This window comes from Trichoplusia ni, chromosome 9 (assembly GCF_003590095.1).
Source record: "Trichoplusia ni isolate ovarian cell line Hi5 chromosome 9, tn1, whole genome shotgun sequence".
NCBI lineage: Eukaryota > Metazoa > Arthropoda > Insecta > Lepidoptera > Noctuidae > Trichoplusia > Trichoplusia ni.
The window spans coordinates 9,355,861-9,375,997 of record NC_039486.1 but is presented as its reverse complement, the minus strand read 5'-3'; the positions used below and the strand labels follow the sequence as shown (position 1 = coordinate 9,375,997).

The window sequence follows — 20,137 nt, the reverse complement described above, 5'->3', positions numbered from 1 at the left end:
CCACTTACCAATACAAAATACAGTTTTCCAAAACAAATGGAGGTGAACCCTTTCACGTTTCGTCCAGAAACAACGGTCGGTAAGACAAACGACGCTTGCCGCCCTTACTCAACATGAATATATTACACTAAAGAGACAGATAAAGCACCTTTCGATTGTTCCTAACCAATATTTTAGTAGGAATTGAATGTGGATTACCTCAAAGCCATGTCGTTGTAGCTTTGCGGTTCTGTAAACGAATTGTGAGGTTACAGGTTCGGACTCGAAGTTTTTTAAAGTTATAAGGACTTTTACTGACAAAAATAGAAGAAAAAAAAAACAAATTAAAAATTAACTACAGATATTTGAATCAGAAATCGCTTACTTCTAGTGACCAATTTTTAACTATTTTCTATAAGGGAAGTGCTCTCCACAAGGGAACATTCACTAGCCAGTTTGATTATTATTAAATAGTGTTTTTTGTTTTTGTCTTGGTATGATCTTCATGCAATTAGGATTGCCATAAATGAATTAATGACTTGTTAACGTTTAATTTTCTCAGAATGAAGTACTTAACATAAAAAGCTAAGCCACATCGCTCCGCTTGATACTAGTCGTTAACTGTTAATGCAGTTAATACGGACCATCTGCTAAAATGACGCCATAAAATAACTCTTTGGACATCCTAATTATAACAGCAGAAGGTTCTGTAATAACTGTGAGCTTCCGTTTGATTTTTTTACTTGCATACATAGCTTAAAACTTTTCTTATTTTAAAAATTAGATCATATATTATAACAATATAATAAACTGATTGGAAAGAGCACTATCACAATAAAAAACAAGGAAAACAAGCATATATTATATCGACAGTTATACCTATATACGCATTTGATAAACTCGCATTTATATCCTTGATAACAAGCACCTTTTCAAACTGAATCAAATCAGTCAAGCGGACTGCGAACAATAAATATTTTAGTGGAAACCGACGCAACTGGAGATATATTGAAGGTTCATTGAATAAAATGTTGGCCGGGGACGGTCCGAACCCTTTATTATCATGTTCGGACGGATTTCGGCCGATAACTGGACCCTCCCGGGGTATTAGACAAATACCTAGGCGTTTGTGCCGGCTCGACGTGTTTTAAGGAAGCGTTTTGTTGATTCGACACACCTCGCCTTGCCGGGATATTCTTTGATGATTTGACAAAGGTGAAGGCTTGCTTTTAGAGGATCGTTCAAGAGGTTAGGTTACTTTACCAGATGTAATGAAATAGAAATAGGTAGGAATAGTCTTGTAGTTACGTATGAAAGAATTTTCAGGGTCTAACATTTTTTGTCGTGGTCACAATTTTGAGCCCTAAGTTCATGTTTATAAATACTTTGAACTAAGTACTTAGTAGGTTTTTCGGCTGTACAATCCATTATACGTACCCATAATCTAAAATTTTGATATTGCGAGAGAATTCTTGTAAATTAAATCGCTATCCTCTTCACGGCTCAATAACAAAAGGCGATCTTAATATATATTACAACCTTATTAATCACTCTAAGCGTTGAAAGCACATTAGATAATCTCAAATTCTTAATTAACATTTTATTAATTCATTCAAATTTTTCTTTGTGCAAGTACCAACGCATTTGAAGAAACAAAATAATGTATTTTAAATTCGGGTGCTTAGGAAAAATACAAAACATTTGCAGAATGAATTTAATAACAAGACTTATAAACATAAGCGGATAAATTTATTATTTTCCTTAAGAGGTAATTTTTCACCTAGTTGACTTTCCTTCATTTAAATTTAAAGCAATAATTTATTTTTCAGTGCCAGCCATGACAATAAATAATTTGTAAATAAAAAAGTACTTTTAACATGTTGATACTGAAATTGTGATAATATTGTGCTAATAAGTGTAAGTGACATTGAGTGATGGTTTAAGTGATGTGATATTGAACATTTGGGCGATGGTGGGGTCTTTGAAGACGTCATGGCTTTCAATACTCCTGCTGTACTGCGCTTTGGAGCTTGGTAAGTGGACCTTATCATTACTTAAAGTTGCGAAAATTACTCGGATTGGGTTGTGGTCACTGGAAGACACATACCTCGAATAGTAACGTCACTTTATAGATTTTGCGATGCGGAGAAAGAAATGACGCGTCACAAACTATTTTCTCTTACATATAAATATTTTGATCAAAAAATAATCTCATTCGACGTGAGAATTGAAACACAATGTATGTGTTGATCTCAAGATCTCAGATACTTCAATACAGTGAAACTCCGCGTCACTGTGATAAGAATAGCTGATATGTTACCAACTTAGTTGATATAATTTCCGAAACGTCAGAACTTATTTCTTGTATTCAATAGTTGTTCTAGAGATACGTTACTTTAATATACCGTTTATTACTAGACTTCCAAACACAAACAGTATAGAAAATACCTATACTATTCAATATGGAACACGGTTTTTTATAGAAATTATCTTTTGCACTGCACAATTTCCCAAGCTATATAGGTGAATACTCTATTTCCTTTCGGGTGACAACATGTTTTACCAAAAAATACACTTTACTGGGTTATCCAGTAAACCATGGGGCTCACAATGTCTAAATATGACAGTAAGGATCAACGCTTTTATGAATTGTCTAAGGCATGAGAGTTTAGACACCACAATATCACACCCAAATATGATTCGTTCTAGTCTCAATATGAGAAATAAAGATGCCAAAAAGTCTGTCGCCCAAAATCCAAGGACTAAATAAACCTAAAATATACAGTTAAATCTTACAAAGATGAAACAGTCAACCATATGTATATGAGAACTCAAGCGGTCATGACTCCAACGATTTACGGTTCGTCCCAACACTAAAATGGAAATTAGCTGAAATTAAGTACGATTGACGGGGCCTGAATGTCAAGACGAAAGCGATAAAGCCACAGTGAGGTCATTCCAGTCCCTCAGTAATTGACAGACCCAGTACAATTTGCAGTGTCTATTTACGAGCGGCAGGTTAGGGTTTTGATTTTGGGGTCCCGAAATCAGATTGTCGGCAAATTGTTTGTATTTTTTTGTCCGTGGATTGTTCGGGTTTGAATGGTATTAAAAACGTTTATGTTGAAATTGTGTAAAATATTTTAGAGTTGATGGCTTTTCATTTGTTTTTGTGAGTACCTTAAAGTCAGTTGAGGTGACGGTCTGGACAGTCTATTATATATGTAGAAATAATCATTTAATATATATTATTGTCTTGGCTTCTTTAGAAAATTGTACCCTTTCATGACATTGTTGGTTGGTAGGTAAGGCAAATTCTGATGAACTAGAATTTTCCATTGTCATTTTCATACAAGCGTTTCTCTTAACCAAATACAACAGATTGATCATTAAGGTCAAAAATTCTTATCTAACTTATGAATAGTTACTAAATCGATTACAAAATTACAGAAAGTATCCACCTCTGAATAATTAAAATAACAATAAGTATTTATCTTCTATCACTGGTTAATTCTTCTCGTGAATTTCCTATCATTACAAGAAAATTTAAATGCAAAACATATAAAATAGATTCGTGATCAACCCGAAAATTACATCATCAAAAATGAATTAATAAATAACAAAGAGACTCGTATCATTCAAATATAATCAAAGCAAACCGAAATAGAGCCATCTTATCATGCCGAAAAGCTAATGTCTCGTTAAACCAATTCTACCAGAAGTATACAAGTTGCGTGTCAGTTGCAGTGGAGCCGGTGAACCGGGACCCGTATCGCTCGACCTCAATCGGCTTTCGACGGAAAAAAATATATTACACAACCTCTGGATACACGGCTACTTACAGTGGAGCAAAATGTCTGCGATTTGTTTGTGGGTACCCCTTGTCTAATCCTGTGGATTGATTGTTGAATGGGTTTTCATGTCTAACTTGTTTCTTGATGTGGCAAGACAATTAATGGGGTGTTTTTATAGGGTTGCGTAACCAAAGTGTAAAAGCGGAACCCTATTGCTATGTCCCTGCAACCTGTTTGTCTGTCCAGCCGTCAGTCACCCGGCTGTATCTCAAAAACTGGTATACAGTTGAAATTTTCACAGAAATTGTATTTCTGTTGATGGTATAATAAGTCGATATAGTTAAGCAACCGTTAGTACTCTAAAGCCTATTTATACGAAAACCCTCAGTGTAATGAGTTCAACTCATGCTTGACCAGTTTATTTCGTGTTGTCTTAATTTCTACACTGGTCTGTTGTCTTTGTGCCACTAGTCCAGTCAAAATAAACAAAAAAAAGTCATAACTTAGCCAAAATTCGCATAGAGCTGAAAATTGGCAGAGACGTTAAATACATCATTATAAAGAAAATATCAAAAGTCCCCTTCGATCCCACTTCTGCAAAAAAAAATATTCAAGGTCAAACATGCAAAATTAAGGTTTTTTTCATTTTTCTCCAAAACGGTAAGTTTTATCGTAAAATAATACAGACAAAAGTTGTAGATCATACAATTCTCTACAAAAATGGTTCAGTCACTTTTTCTCTTACGACTCACCATTCGTGAGATATCGCGGTTTTAATCATTAGAAAATTCATATTTTACATAATATGCACTAAAATGCAGCCTGTATACGTCATCGGACGTTCAATATAAATGAAAATAAGAAATTATTGGTTTGTGCTACTTACACAATATAAAACTTGTATAAATTGAATGAATATTTTAAAATAAAAGACCATACTGTCAGTCCCTAATTCCCTTCGTCGGTAACCTTGAGAAACATCTTCTAGCTACATCATTGTTTGAGTGTGGAGGGTCATATACCTGCCTATTTTTGAAGGAAGTAAGCGACATAACTCAGTATATACTGTTAGTTTTGAAAATTCCTTTTTGGTAATATTTTCAATTTTAATTTGTGCTGTTAAATAATTTTAACAAAATGTCAGAAGTTTGTTTCATTTGTGATAAACCTTTGGAAGAAAGTGAAGTTGTTGTTGTGGATCGTGGAATGAAGACTTTGATTGATGCAAGTGTGGAAATAAATGATAAATGATGACGAAAAAATCTGTATAAGACGTTTTGATCCAAATCGTCGATGAAAAAATCTGATAAACCCAATTGCAATCTTGATTTGAAAGACCTAGGTCGAACAGCAGTAATTATACAGTGGCTGATAGTTGTACATATTAATTTCAAATGTTCCAAATTAAATCGTCGATTTTCTAAAATTACTGAATCATCTTCGGGACGACATTTTGTAGTAGGCCTCAGAAAGATATTGTAACAATTATTGTGGTACTCAGCTTCAGCAGCATTTAAGTAAAATTTATTCTCAATGCGGGCAATAACAGCTTTTGCTACGTCTTCAGAACAAGTCCGAGCTACCTTTAAAATGGAATCTTTAAATTCAAGTATAGATACATTATATAGTTTACGACAAACATCCTGCGCTTTCTTCTTTTCAGCTTCTTCATGTGCTTCATCGCCGCAAAATAACCAATATCTTTTAAAGTTGAAATCTGGCTCACTTACTCGTGCATGAGGTGGACTTATCGTGCATGTACTACCTTGTTCTTGTCTTTTAGCTGAAACAATACTACTCTTTCGAGTGTACATTTTACGACAAGTTTCAATTCAATTTCAATTTCAAGTATTCAAAAAACTTATCATTTCTTTCAACACTTGCATCAATCAAAGTCTTCATTCCACGATCCACAACAACAACTTCACTTTCTTCCAAAGGTTTATCACAAATGAAACAAACTTCTGACATTTTGTTAAAATTATTTAACAGCACAAATTAAAATTGAAAATATTACCAAAAAGGAATTTTCAAAACTAACAGTATATACTGAGTTATGTCGCTTACTTCCTTCAAAAATAGGCAGGTATATGACCCTCCACACTCAAACAATGATGTAGCTAGAAGATGTTTCTCAAGGTTACCGACGAAGGGAATTAGGGACTGACAGTATGGTCTTTTATTTTAAAATATTCATTCAATTTATACAAGTTTTATATTGTGTAAGTAGCACAAACCAATAATTTCTTATTTTCATTTATATTGAACGTCCGATGACGTATACAGGCTGCATTTTAGTGCATATTATGTAAAATATGAATTTTCTAATGATTAAAACCGCGATATCTCACGAATGGTGAGTCGTAAGAGAAAAAGTGACTGAACCATTTTTGTAGAGAATTGTATGATCTACAACTTTTGTCTGTATTATTTTACGATAAAACTTACCGTTTTGGAGAAAAATGAAAAAAACCTTAATTTTGCATGTTTGACCTTGAATATTTTTTTTTGCAGAAGTGGGATCGAAGGGGACTTTTGATATTTTCTTTATAATGATGTATTTAACGTCTCTGCCAATTTTCAGCTCTATGCGAATTTTGGCTAAGTCAAATGTCTATTTTGACTGGACTACACTGGATTTTTCGATTTTAGATTGAAACTTATTTGTTGACTATGCTTCAAAACGTTGCTTACGAAGTTAACATGGATATGAACAACACAAAATTTTCATTTTCAAGACTTTTCAGATATAATCAAGATAATAAACTGTTTTTCTATAATTATGACTTAAGATGTTTTTAACTAACCCAAACCCAATGCTTCTTATCATCAAGTTTACCGTGAACAAGTAATTAAATTACGGCTGCCCTGAATATTTCTTACCGTAAACACTTCACAGCATTAGGTAATGAATTATTTTAATAGAAACACGGGTTTGCTTTCAAACAAATTGAATTTCGGTCAAGTTAATAGTAGTGGCCCCGTTTCTCCCATCATAGGCTATTAATGACGACTCCGCTGTTTGTTTAAATTCCGAGACTAAACCAACAGGGTGTGAATAATTTTAGTTATATAATTTATGACAACAACCTTTGTATACAGGAAAAGGGTATTTGACCAATAGTAGGATATTAAGAGGCTGGTAAAATCTTCTAATCTTAATCTTTAAGAAATAACACTGAGATAGTTCCGAAACTAGTCTAACTAGATGAACACGCTAGTTGATATTATTAATAATTTCGACATTTTTGTGGTACATAATATCATGTATAACGCAAAAAAAACACAGTATTTCTAGTAATGATTAGTTTTTGTAGCAATATTTTCCGAAGAAATAAATATTCCATTCTACGACTGTGTCCCACTGCTGGGCAAAGGCAGGAGGACTTTGGTCCAGTGGGCTACATAAAAAAGACATTTTCTTTAAGTTGAATATACTTGTTTCTTCTCCCAATAAACATTACCCTTACAAAAATATATTAAATACACTTTATCACCTTAGAAATATTTACCAAACTCTTTATCGCTCACACGTCATCACTGTCTCAGCATGATGGGGTATGTAGGAGACACGTTTACTCCGAGCACAGCCAGCCGTGCTTACGCCGTGTCACATCTTTCCGCAAGCCGGGAACGGAAACAGCTCTCGCGGAATAGACTAGTAATAGACTTGTCAAAAGAGTTCTAGTTATTTTGTATATTTCGGAATTGAATTTTGAATATGTTTTTGGATATGACGTGTTGTGTGCTAGTTGATGTAGTCGTCTGTTGGTTGAGAGTTTGGTATTTTAGGGTTACTTATCGCAAATAAAATGCTGCTACCAGAAGGTACGTATACGAAAACGGATGAACAATAATTACAACTTATTTGTCATTTAGGTACTTAAAACTAAAAGATCATAGCGATAAGGTCGTCAGTTGTAGCATGATGTAATGAAAGTATTTAAATTATGATTGTTATTTTGGATGCACGCATAGGATAGGACCACGCCAGCCCACAGTGCGCGACGTCACGCGGGTTTGATCCCCACGTAGGTCAAATATTATATATCAACATTTATAGGTTCTGTCATTCCAAACTACTGATAATATAAAATATTTTCATAAAATTATCTGGAACCGTATACAAAATTGGCGTCAAACTGTCTATTTTGTTTCCTATCTTTATCCAATATAATATATTTAGAAAACCTTTAACGATAAACAGCCTTTAGAGTCCTAGACAGAAATGTAATTTTTTACCTAGCCTACCTAACTTTGCAATAATGACGCCATTGCCTGAAACAAAATTATTCATTAGAATTTATTATTGCGAAGTAAAATACTTAATACCTTACTAACTTGGAAACTATTTTGCTTATTGCTTAGACGTATTACATTACAACTACGAAATACCTATTTAGAATTTACAGTGAAACAAACTAGGTTACTAAACGTTTCATGTTTCGTAATTATGACTAATGCTTACAGCCATTTAAAGTTGGAATAGGTATAGTTTTAACAATTGAAACTCGTTTGTGTAATGATATAGCACGGTTGAGGGCACTACCGTCGCACTGAGTGCGAAGTATCGAGGGTTCGATCTACTCGTAAGACAAGCAATTTTGTGATTCATTAATGCTTGTCCTGAGTGTGGGTGTCTTTGTGCATTGACTTGAATGTTTGTGAAGCTCCCAGTTAATTTCCATATGTGGGAGTCGTTTTAAAAAATAAAAATTCTACTTAAGTTTGCTTGTTCAGTGGTTGTCTAAGGATTAAAAAATGGAGAATCAAGTCTTAAAACTTAAGCTTCAATACACCTGATAATATATAATTTTCGTAGTTCATAGAAATTGTGTAGAGCATTCACTCCCAGAGCATTCCTAGGTATAACCTAATAATAATCTACTTAGACCAGTGTAACAACTGAGTGTCTCCGTAATCCGTCCAATTACTAGTTTCCAAATTGGCTAATTACCGCTACTAGTCAGGCTTATGCAGACCTTTGATTTAGACTTCATGTGTGACAAACAGCTTCATATCCCACAGGATTAATGTAATCGTATTAGACACCGAATATGCACTAAAGATCGTATTAATTATATAAATATTAAAGATGGACACGCTTTTAACCTAAACTTTCGTCTTTATTTTCTTCAAATTAAATTCCGAAAAAGAGATGATCCTCAAAGTGAAAAATTTTAAACTACCCTTTCAAACTACTTGAAACGAGTCATCATAAAAACACTTACATACACATAACATCTTGAACTGCCAGTTTTAGAGCAAATGTTAATCAGTAAATATGAGTTTCATCACAGAGAACAAGCAGCACGTCTACAGCTTTACAACAAAACACATGCGCTTTGATTAACTGGTCCACCATCTTGTTTTATTCATGCACACTCTGCATGTGTTGTCTGTCCAGTCAAAGTAAAGTCATTCATATTTCTCAGTCCACGAGTGTTTATACTCCATCTACAACATAATTGTATATGTACGCTGGAAATTCCACGGTTCCCGAGATTCCGTCTCAAAAAAGTCTGGGCTAGTCCGAAAAGGTTCTTCATAAATTTTTAGTAGCTGTTCCCTCTAAGAGATTTCTTTTCAGAAAGAATCGTTTAAGTTTTATTGTTTCTGAAAATGTTTTTGAGACCTAGATTTTTCGAGATTTGGTGAAAATCGTAAGCAGCATAAAATAAAACAGTTGGTCCATTGTTTGAAATGTTAAGTGTGCCGAACCGTACATACATATGTGTTTAGTTCTGACTTTCAAAGTGGAAAGTTAAGGAAGAAACTTCTGCATACCAGTGTGCCAAAAAATAAGAAATACTAAGATCATTTCTTTTACATTTGTATCTCCACCATACATTATACACTATTATAGATCAAAGCTGATTTCATATCAAAAAATGAATTCAAAATTCTCAATAAAAATACCAAGCAAATACGAAAAAACAACCTAACAAATACATAAATTGAACACGTAAGTATCATTAGCCTACCCAAATTCCCTCGTATCAAACATGAATAAACACTTACAGGTGAATAACGTGAAAGCAGGCTTCAATGTCGTGAAATCCTTTTAACACTTAAAAATCCATTACGTTCAAGTGTGGGTCTCGCCCTCACTCCACGTGTGACCGAGGGTTTGGAACCACTGGCCGTTTCTTTTATATAATTTACGGGCTCTTGAACGAAGGTTTGTCTGTAAAAGTTTTGATAATAGAAGGGAAAGGCTGTTAAATCGTGTGTGTTTATTCAGAAATAGCTGTTCTTATGCGAAAATTATTACAGTAGCAACTTAAAAACACGAATGTTGAAGAAAGAACTTCTATAAAATAGAAAACTAGTAACTCATTAAGGTGTGGATAACGTCGTTAGTTACGCATTTATGCAAATATACTGTTTAGGTTATACTATTAATACTAAAAACAAACTATACATCAATAAATCAACTAGTCTTATCAAGCAAGATGTTTTTAAAATTGTGCATTAAATATAGCATTACAAGTGCAGATTGTGTGGCTCCAAAAACGCATATTCATTTATTAAAGTTTCATTCAAACTCTCATACCTGAAACAATGCCAGTGCAACAACATTTCAAAATTAAATAAACTTCATTTGTATCCAAAACAGTAGTCAAAAGTCCGACCCGACACAACCCGGTGTCCTACTTGGAAATATAGCGGCGTAATCAAATTTGCACAATCTGGCAACCCTGGCGACACGTTCATTGTCCGGTGTCGGTGATGCGTACTCCGGATACACGCTCCCGGATGCCAACCCTACCGAGCTTGTACGTACGCTCTATACGTCTTCGCTACCCTCAAGACATTTGCCGCTATCTAACCCCCCTATATCTCAGTATCGCTACAGCTCGAGACATCGCGGATGTTCGTGTGTTGTGTTTACTTTGAATTTACTGTAAATCAGTGAATATTTGTCATTCACACCATTTTGAGTCTTGTGTCAAGAGCGGTTAAGTCAATTCTTGTGTACACGCAGAAATACCAATTTGTTGCCCCGAAAAATAAACACCTTTCACGAATTTCGGAATAATGACAACAGTAGTTCCCATTAGCAGACTCATCTGCATTTGTTTTCAATTTACGCTCAAAGGAGTTTTGCATTTGTTATCTCTTTGAATAATTAAAAAGTACGCATGACGTTTCGGGAAATTAACGATTTCGCTCTTGATAGCGTTTAGCCTTTAAATTTTACTGACAGCAAGAGTTTAATATCACATGAAATCAAAAAAGTACGGATTGTTTGCAAACATTATTTTTTTGCTGAAAAAGTGTCGTATTTTCGACATGAAGTTTGTTACAGAATCCCTTATTCTTTAGTTTGCTCAAACAAACAGCCCGAGACACGTTTGAGTCGTATGTTAATAACATTAGGGAAGACGGGACCTTATTATGTACACACGCCTTGTACTTTCCTGGGGAATTGAATTTCCTACTAAATCTACGAGAAATAAGGAAAACGTATAGAACTCCAGATAAATGGGTAAACAACTAACGGCGTTGTCTTGCAAACAATGCTATTTAGTTTTTACCTTCCGGGACTATTCATACGTAATTGAGATGGTGCTGGTGACATTGTGCAGTTACATGGAATAAGGCGGAAAGGAAATCTTTTTCCGTAATTTTTCAATGTATCTCTTTTCCTTTTGTGACCGGAAAAAGGTCGTTTGTACATATTTAAGTAAGTTCATATATTATGAACAAGAAAGTTAGGTCAGGTTCTAAGTTAGATTGCTTTTCCACTATAAGCACCTTTTTATCTTTCAGCACTTTTCATTCGGAAATACGTTTCTTTTAGCCTTCAATAAATTTTACATCGCTCAACTCAAGAATCGGGCCACCTGCTCGGAATCTCTCCGGTTTGATTTTTGTGAGATATAATTTCAAAAAGTTTATGGTTTCGAGATTTATAGCATTCTTATGCATCGGGTAGATTTTGCTACAATTCTGCTCTTTTATCATGATCCCACAGTTGAGCAAAAACTTTTTTGGCGCTTAGTATATAATTATCTGGACAGTCTTAACGTACCTACAAATTTAAATGATGTCGAGTCATTTATTTCTAAATCGCGTAACCGAATCCGAGTTAGTTTTACTATGTATTGTCAATTATGTCTATTGAGGAACACTGCTAGACATAGGCCACCCTCAAATTGCACCGCAACACCCGGTCCTCTACTTCCGTATCCAGACCAAGTTACAACGTATTATAAAATATAAATATAAATTATGAACAGAATTATTATTAATCGTCCATCAATGAATTTACAAGAAAAATCGTTCTTCAGGCAGCGGTCAAGCGACGGACGTGGACGTCCGCCTGGCGGCGCCTGCGTGGGTGGCGCGCGGCGGGTCGGCGACGCTGCGCTGCCTGCACCAGGTGCCGCCGCAGCTGCTCTACAAGGTCGAGTTCCTGAGGACCGGCACCAAGCTGCTGCAGTACGTCCGCGAGAGGGTGCCGCCTTTCACTAGCTATACTTTCCCGGGAGGGAAGCTTAATGTGAGTTTCATGTTCTCAATGTGAGGTAACATGAAAAAATATGTTACTATAGTCAGGGAAAATTTACGTTACATTAAATCTTGTTGGAAGCACTCTGCAAATTAGACCTGTTTCCCCTTGCACGCCTTAAAAAGGAACAGGTCCATTCCAGGTCAATAATAATAATAAATGTGAATGTCAATAATGACAACTCAAGCCTGTAAAGTAAACCCAACAATTTTATACCCAACATGAATCAAACTTATAAAAGACTGCCGCAGAAATTGACGCTACTTTAGGGACTAAAACCTTAAGGTATTTAAAATTTCCGTAACTTTGGTCTAAAATTAGATCTTTGCCTAATATACATCCTTGTTCCAGATGACGCTATCGACTGAAGATTCAATAACAATAGACAACATGGACCCTTCGGCCTCGGGGCTGTACTGGTGTGAGGTGTCGCTGGAGACACCCATCTTTACTGCAGCCTCCAATCCACATCAGCTGACTGTAGTTTGTGAGTTCTAAAACGACCCTAGGACCTTTTTCAGAAAAAAACACCATAAAACAATTTATATCATCCAAAATTTTGTACTTTAGTTTAGCCAGTTGGAGACATTTGAAAAACTGTTATGGAAAGTGCAGGCAACGACACAGTTGAAAATTATTTTTCTTTTAGTAAAAAAACTTAAAAAACTTCCTCGAATAAGACCTAACCCTCCAAAATAAGAAATCACAAAGTCTAGAACATATTCTTCTACCAAACCGCATAACGACACATCTGGTCGCACTAATCGTGCGCGCGTCGCGATCTGAATACAAAACACGCATTACAATGAATAAGTCATTCGAAAGGGTACTGAAACTGGTTTATGTCGGCATCAGCTGATATAGCCGCCTAACTCAATTGTTTTAGCATTACCCTACCGTGAATGAGGTTGTAAAATATCTCATAAAAAAATAAAAGATTGTACGCCTGTACCTATTCTTTTTAAATGAAATCGTCAAAAATTTAAATATTTTATTTTTTATTTCCTTTTATTAAGAACAAATCTCTTGTTTAAATACGAAGACAATCTGCCTCCGTGCTATGTAAAATGAAAGTTTTTTGCGTAAATTAGATTCCAACGAAAAAAAAGTTGATTTATGAGAACGAAGATGATACATAGAGTGTGATAGATCATAGAGGTATGAATAGGAATGTTCTGACGGTAGCTAAACAAGAAATGGAAAGGTTTACAAATATGAAAAGAATATTCAAGAACACCTTTTAAATATTACATACATATTATCTTTATAAGAAAACTGTTAAGTAGTAACGTTTTCTATTCTTTACAATACAAGTACAACAGAAAAGTCAACAAACAACTTTTAAATTTTAATGTTGTATTCCTGACGCTATACCTATTGTTATTTATTTCAACGCAGTTGTTGGTTAAAACACAACAGTGAATTCTCTGAGTGTCTCTTGCTCTTACAGTGGACAATTGCATTTAATTAGAATTATAATACGGCTTTAAATCCGTGTTAATTTATCATTAAAAACGTTTTATTACGGCAGTAAATATGCGGTAAGTGCCGTTTAAAATTCGTCTGCAAAATGTTAAATATAAATGGAATCCGTTGAAATCGCTGTAGGTATATTATTTCAGAACAAATGTGTAATTATTAATTCACACATTATATCTGTTTGTAAGCTCTTGTTGTAAATATTGAAACATATTACGTTCGTGGTATTCAATACAGATTAAATATGCTATCTTCCGTTTCTGGAATCAATGTTAATTTTATGGAACCGCTCTGTACTTTTGAATTAACATAATATGATTTGGTCAAAATTATTCGTAAATAAGTGACCCCGCTGTGGTGGTCGCGAATAAAAAGATATTTATAGAGACTCACATGGTGTGTCTCCTATCTGTACGCCAAATTTGATCAAAATTGATTTAGCCTTTCAACTTATTGTTTATTGTTTTTATACAATAGTTTATGTTTAAACAAAATAGGAAACAAAACACAGGATTACGAAGAAGATGTACAAGTGTGTTTGGCACAAGACATTTATCCGCGAAATGGGAAATATCATAATATACCTATTACCCTGAAATAGGGCTGTTTTTATTGTTATTAATTCGTGGGGTGAGAGCGTAAATAATTCATTTGAATTTGTCATTATTAAGTCCGTTTATAGCGATCATTTATTCCACATAATTACGTCCTTGTAATCAATTACGGGCAAACGAATGTATCCGTAGATAAAGTTGAACTGACTTCATTTATAGGATGCACAAAATGAAAGAGAAGATTTATAGGATAGATGAACAAGCAGTTAATTAAAATGTAACACGCTGGTGCCTCGATGTTGACATCAGTTCGTTTACTACAAGTTCTTAAGCTAAGCTGTTGTTGTAGAAGCGAGATGTCACTACATGCGATGTAATGTCTGTCTTGCTTGCACACTGGTAACTATCCTGTTCAAGTAGCCCATAATACAGGTACTGAGCAGGAACAAGTGAAAATTGATGACAAACAATTGAACTGGAAATAACGTGTTCTAAATTGAACTTAACTTTTTACTTAACAATAACGTTTAATACGATATTTATTATAAAAATGAGTAAACTAGTAAAGGCTTTATATATTCCAAAAATAAATTAAATGTTACACTGAAGCGTCAATAATAAAATTAAGGAATTAATAAACTCTAAGGCATACCAGTCGCTGTCAAGATAAAAGCCTTTGAACCAGCCATGAATACAAATTGTTCAATTTTCAAACGCTTCAAAAATGGTAGTTGTTTTCTAAGAAGCGTCTAGAAAGATTACGTTTTACCTGTAAACAGAATGACTTCGAAGATAAGGCCTATAAGAAAATTATTTCATGCATAATAAATGCTTATTTAATTTCTTTGATGTTGTATTAACATAAGAGGTATTACAAGCAAATTTATTTCGCGCAGTTTAGATTTCTAAAAATAGGTGCTTTTTATGAATCTTGGCTTACAACATACCTCACGTCGAAAAATGGTGGCGAAAAGTCGTAGCGGGCCATTATTAACATGACTCGACTTACAAATATGTCTCCAACAATTTTAAATTTATGAAACCGATTTTGTTTTGCTTCACGATACGCCATGGAAAGTAGTATGTCTCATAGGACTAGGATTATAGAGTAGCGGCTCCTTGCGCTCTGTCCATTCAAATTAAAATAAAAACTATTTTTTCCGAATTAGGCTACTAAATAGCACTTTTTGAAGGTCAAATTACATTGGACAGCATTCAATTTCGCCCACCCTTCACCGCTTTCTAAGAGCTTTTGCTGCTAGAGAAGAAATAATATCATCAAACATTAACTTACAAAAAAAACAAGTTCACTAAACTCTTTAGACATAAAACAAAAACGACATTTTCTTAAATTTATGCGGCATTTTCGTCTTCACGTCTACTAAAAATCTTAGCAGCTCTAAAAAGCACTTGTTAATTCATATCCTTCGCAAGCCAGTTCAGGAGCCAGCTTCGTTATGATTAAAAGGCTATATTAATATTTAATGCGACGTTTATATGTATAAGAGATAAACGCGTTTAAAATAAGTGACTGCACGTGATGCTAAGCGTCTATTGTTGTGGAGGTTCATAAATATTGAAATCATATTGTGAGCGAATTTCGTAAATGAGTGCTTTACGCCATACTACTGAATATACAAAAACATTCGACTGATTTCAAATAAATAAAAAATTAATAATGTTTTGATGGGACTAAATGACAGTTTTTTACGTTAGATTAAAAAAGAAAATCGGTTGAGCTAGTCCAAAGATCTGAAGTAGGCACAAGAAACATTATATAGGAGGATCGGGAACCGCTTCCTTTTTGTAGTCGCATGAGGACAGTGTGCATGAAAACTTTAACCTGTATTTCAATTTAGTTTTTTGCTATTCTAAATCAACTTTCTGTACCTAGTAACAAAAAGAGAGTGCGAGAGCAAGGTTCATCCACTTACCTTCTCTTTTCTCTAGATTCACAAAAGCACCCACCGATCATAACCTTCGGTAAGCCAGACGTGGTGGTCGGCGGTCTGCTGCGCGCCAACTGCACCAGCGCGCCTGCTGCGCCCGCGCCGCGCCTTACCTGGTACATTGATAATGAGAAGGTAAGTATTTATTCATATTGCACAGAAATTAAGTAATGTAATTGGAATTTGGTAATTTTATAGTCACACTAGGTTTAAGAGCTAGTTATGAAGACATGCTGCGATGACCCATACTATAATTCTGGGATAAGAGTAGGGAAATGATGATTTGGGCTAACAGCTCAAATACTGAAAATGGCAGCGCAAATTAATGATGTAAATTCACTATATCAGTATTATCAGTGCCAAAGCCTTTAAACAAAATAGATATTATAATTTTAAATAGAACATAAAAAAAAATTAACCAAATGTAGATAAATTTTGTCATTGTAATCATTGTAAAAGTTATAATCTTCATTTTTTTTGGTATATTGAGTGTCTAAAAAATAATTTTCTTCTCTACCAGGTCGATGAAGAATCAGTAAAATACTTCTCCTACCGAGTATCAAGCTCCACCCGAACCAAAGGCGGTGGTGGATACAGGCCTAGGAAACACCAGCACCGCTACATAGCACCAGAGTTCAATTATACAGCCAAATACTGGGCGCTCGTCAGCGAGACGACAGTGGCGCCACACGTCAACCACACCAAGCATCACAAGTGCACTTTAAAAGACGCGCAGAGCGAAGAAATGGCGAAGGTTTGAGATTTTGAGTTTTTAATAGTTATACTATAGTGGATGCGCGGTATGATGACATGCGTAAAAACTGTAAACTGTAAACTACACGCGTATCATCATACGGCGCCTCAAGTTTAGGTGACCAAGCAAACTCCGTACCACTTAACGGTGATGAGAAACAGAATAAAATATAAAAAATTACTGTATCAAGATAACCTATCTTTTAAGTTGGATCAAACTGATTAAATAATCCTATTTAAAAATTAATCATTATTGATTTTTGTAAAAAATAACCTTTCATTTCCACTCATAAAAGCGGCTTTTTCAAATATAATCATCGTGATATATTGTATAAGTAGTAAGGTTTCGTAATGTCTCAGCAGCAAATAATGTGAAATATACTAAATACCTATTAAAATGCTCAAGTGCATTTTCAAAAGCGAAACTTCTATTCGTCAGTTTAAAATAAAATTCTTAACTTGTTAGGAATTCAAATAATGTAAAGCACTAGAAAACATTCTTGTTACGATAGAAAACATGCATCAAACAATTTACATTCTCTCGTCGAACATTATAGAAAATGTTCTGAATAAAATGTTAGCATAAATTTCAACAAGAATAATATCGGGAAACGCAAAAATGCGAGCATTTGGAAGGAATAGAAACTATTTACAATACAAACAACTTTTAATCTCGCTATTGTAAAGAACAAATTGAAAGATCACAATGAATGTAGCGGATAAAAAATAAATCAAAGCGCGTTTGAAATAAATAACAAAAGACAATCTGTATAAATATATACTCGATTGGGCCCAAGTACAACTGATTTTGTCTCGATATTACTTTTCTGAGCCCCGTTTAAATTGACATCCGTTTTTTGATCACTTGCTTCGCTGTCTCTGCTGGTGTTTTCGTCGTCTCTTTGTCTGATTGTGATAGATTTTGAAGTGTCTTAAAACGAAGAAAAATAGTCTTGAGCGTTTAAAACGGATGAAAATATTTTAATGCATTCATACTTTTTGTCAATAGCCTTATCCTTCTTGTCTAGATCCGATTTCTCCAAATGTTCAATTTCCGAAAATTGATTATTAAAATACGTCCATTCACAGACTTCTTTGACATAAACGCCGTACGTCACAAGGCGGCAAATTTGCTAAGTTTGGTAACTGAGCTGGGATTACGTTAATAATTTCTGCCAAGTTAAGGCACTTGAGGAATATTTAATTGTTTCAGTACCTTCTTAAGAAATGTTTTTGAAGTTAGATGCTTTATTCAAGTATGCTGTACCGGTTGTCTGATTAGAATGCTATTAGTATACCCATGTTAATTTTGAACGCGTGATTAAGTATTAAGTAATATGTAATTTTTTAATTTAACATAATGCCCGTACTTGAGGAGATCATATTTTAATTGGGAAAATAAAAGTCTATGAACACTAAAACAAATCTTGTTTAGACGTACATACTACCTATTGGCATCACAAAAATCTAAAGAAACTCCATATTCTTTCCTTTTTACAAACAGATTCAAGAAAGACCACGGGTGCCGCCAGCTATTCCCATATCCCTATGGGTTTCCATAGCGGAGCTGCGTGCGCCTGCCCACGGCCGTCTTCAACTGACGTGCACCGCCACCATCCCGGACGAAGTCGGTCCTGGGGAGAAGTTTGCTGATATTAAGAAGCAAACTGTCACTGGTAAGTTTTGATATGACATAATACATTTTATGATAAAGGTGTCTTCAGCAGTAATAATGTAAAGTATGACTTCTTGTATCTACTGTTGATCAAACGCATTCGCAGCAGGAAAGAACAAAGAATCTTTTTTGCACAGAGATCCAATGGGTTAAGGTCACCTCGCCAAACTCACCACGTTTTACACGAATTCTTGTTCTGAGTCTGGGGCCCTTTGTGCAATGTCACTTGTATATTTGTATAATTCTTCACTCTCCACGGATTATTGTTATAAGTGGAGGAGTCTTTAATAAGAAAAATGAAGATTTCTTGAACCCCAGGTCTTATCAAAAAGCTCTTACTAGTAACTTTTTCTTTTTATGGAACGAAAACTAAATTTTTCCGAGCTATTTCTTAATTTCTACCAAACAATAATATTTCTAGAACTTCTTTAGGTAGTTCTCATTTATTCTGTTTTTAGAGTAGTTGAGAAACTTAAAAGCGAACTGCGAAACAAACTTTCATTTACATTAATGCGAATCCCACAAGAAACTTAGCCAGCGAGTTAAGTTTGAGCTTGAAATAAGCAAAAGTCTGTTCTTAAAGCGGTTAATGGAATTACTTCTAATGAAGCACAGGGAACTGCAAGAGATTAATCAATTCTTGATCTATAAGATGATGATTTACTATATACAGAAAACGCTTACACTGAGGATTCGTCAAATCTATTGAATTACATTTTGCAGACTTAATAGTTTTCTTCTCCAATAAGTTGCAACATTGTCTAGGAACACACATAGTTATATTGTTTTCATTCTCAAAAATATTTGCAGTGGCAGTCAACGAACTAAGTTTGAAGAAACCAATTTCTGAAACAAGCCATGCGAACGCCACATCCAGCTGCCTCCAAACGTACCCGCTTTGGCTCCTCGGTTGCGGTCTCATATTTCGTGAATTTACACTCCAATTAAATTGAATGATGCCATGAATCTTGCCTCTCCTCGATCAACGTTCACCTGCGAAACTGCTTATAGATGCAGTCTCAATATTTCTTAGGTACCCATTATTTATACTATACTGTTATGTGTACCTTTAGGGTTTGAGCACACGGCAACTTTTAGCGACGATAATGCGCGATATGTCGAACGCGCGTCAAAAATTGGAAGTAATAACGGAAAACATCGTCTTTTTTTTTTGTAATGCGTGTTTCGATTGTATTATGGTGCCAGTTTTGTCAACTGAGGCATTAAACGTGAATGTTAGAATCCAGGATAAATTAACTTGCCGCTCCTTCTTGCCACGTTAACCGCCGACAACGCCGAATTAAGTTGTCGTGTGTACAGACCCTTACGCTTCCTCGTCTCACTTTCAAGGAATAAGGTTGTCCTATAAATGTTTATTTGCTACAAATATTTTTATATATTTACACCCTATATTTATACATCGATTCTCGTTTCGA

At 34.8% G+C, this 20,137-nt stretch overlaps 1 protein-coding gene across 1 annotated transcript; it reads left to right on the top strand.

Annotated features, from left to right (window-relative positions):
* The first annotated feature begins 1,948 nt into the window (after positions 1-1,948).
* Positions 1,949-19,786, top strand: LOC113497432. Its single transcript, XM_026876984.1, has 7 exons — positions 1,949-2,012; positions 12,047-12,282; positions 12,643-12,778; positions 16,275-16,408; positions 16,794-17,027; positions 18,531-18,702; positions 19,512-19,786. Exons 1-7 carry the CDS (start codon positions 1,949-1,951, stop codon positions 19,652-19,654), a joined length of 1,119 nt encoding a protein of 372 aa, XP_026732785.1. The 3' UTR covers positions 19,655-19,786.
* The last annotated feature ends 351 nt before the right edge of the window (positions 19,787-20,137 follow it).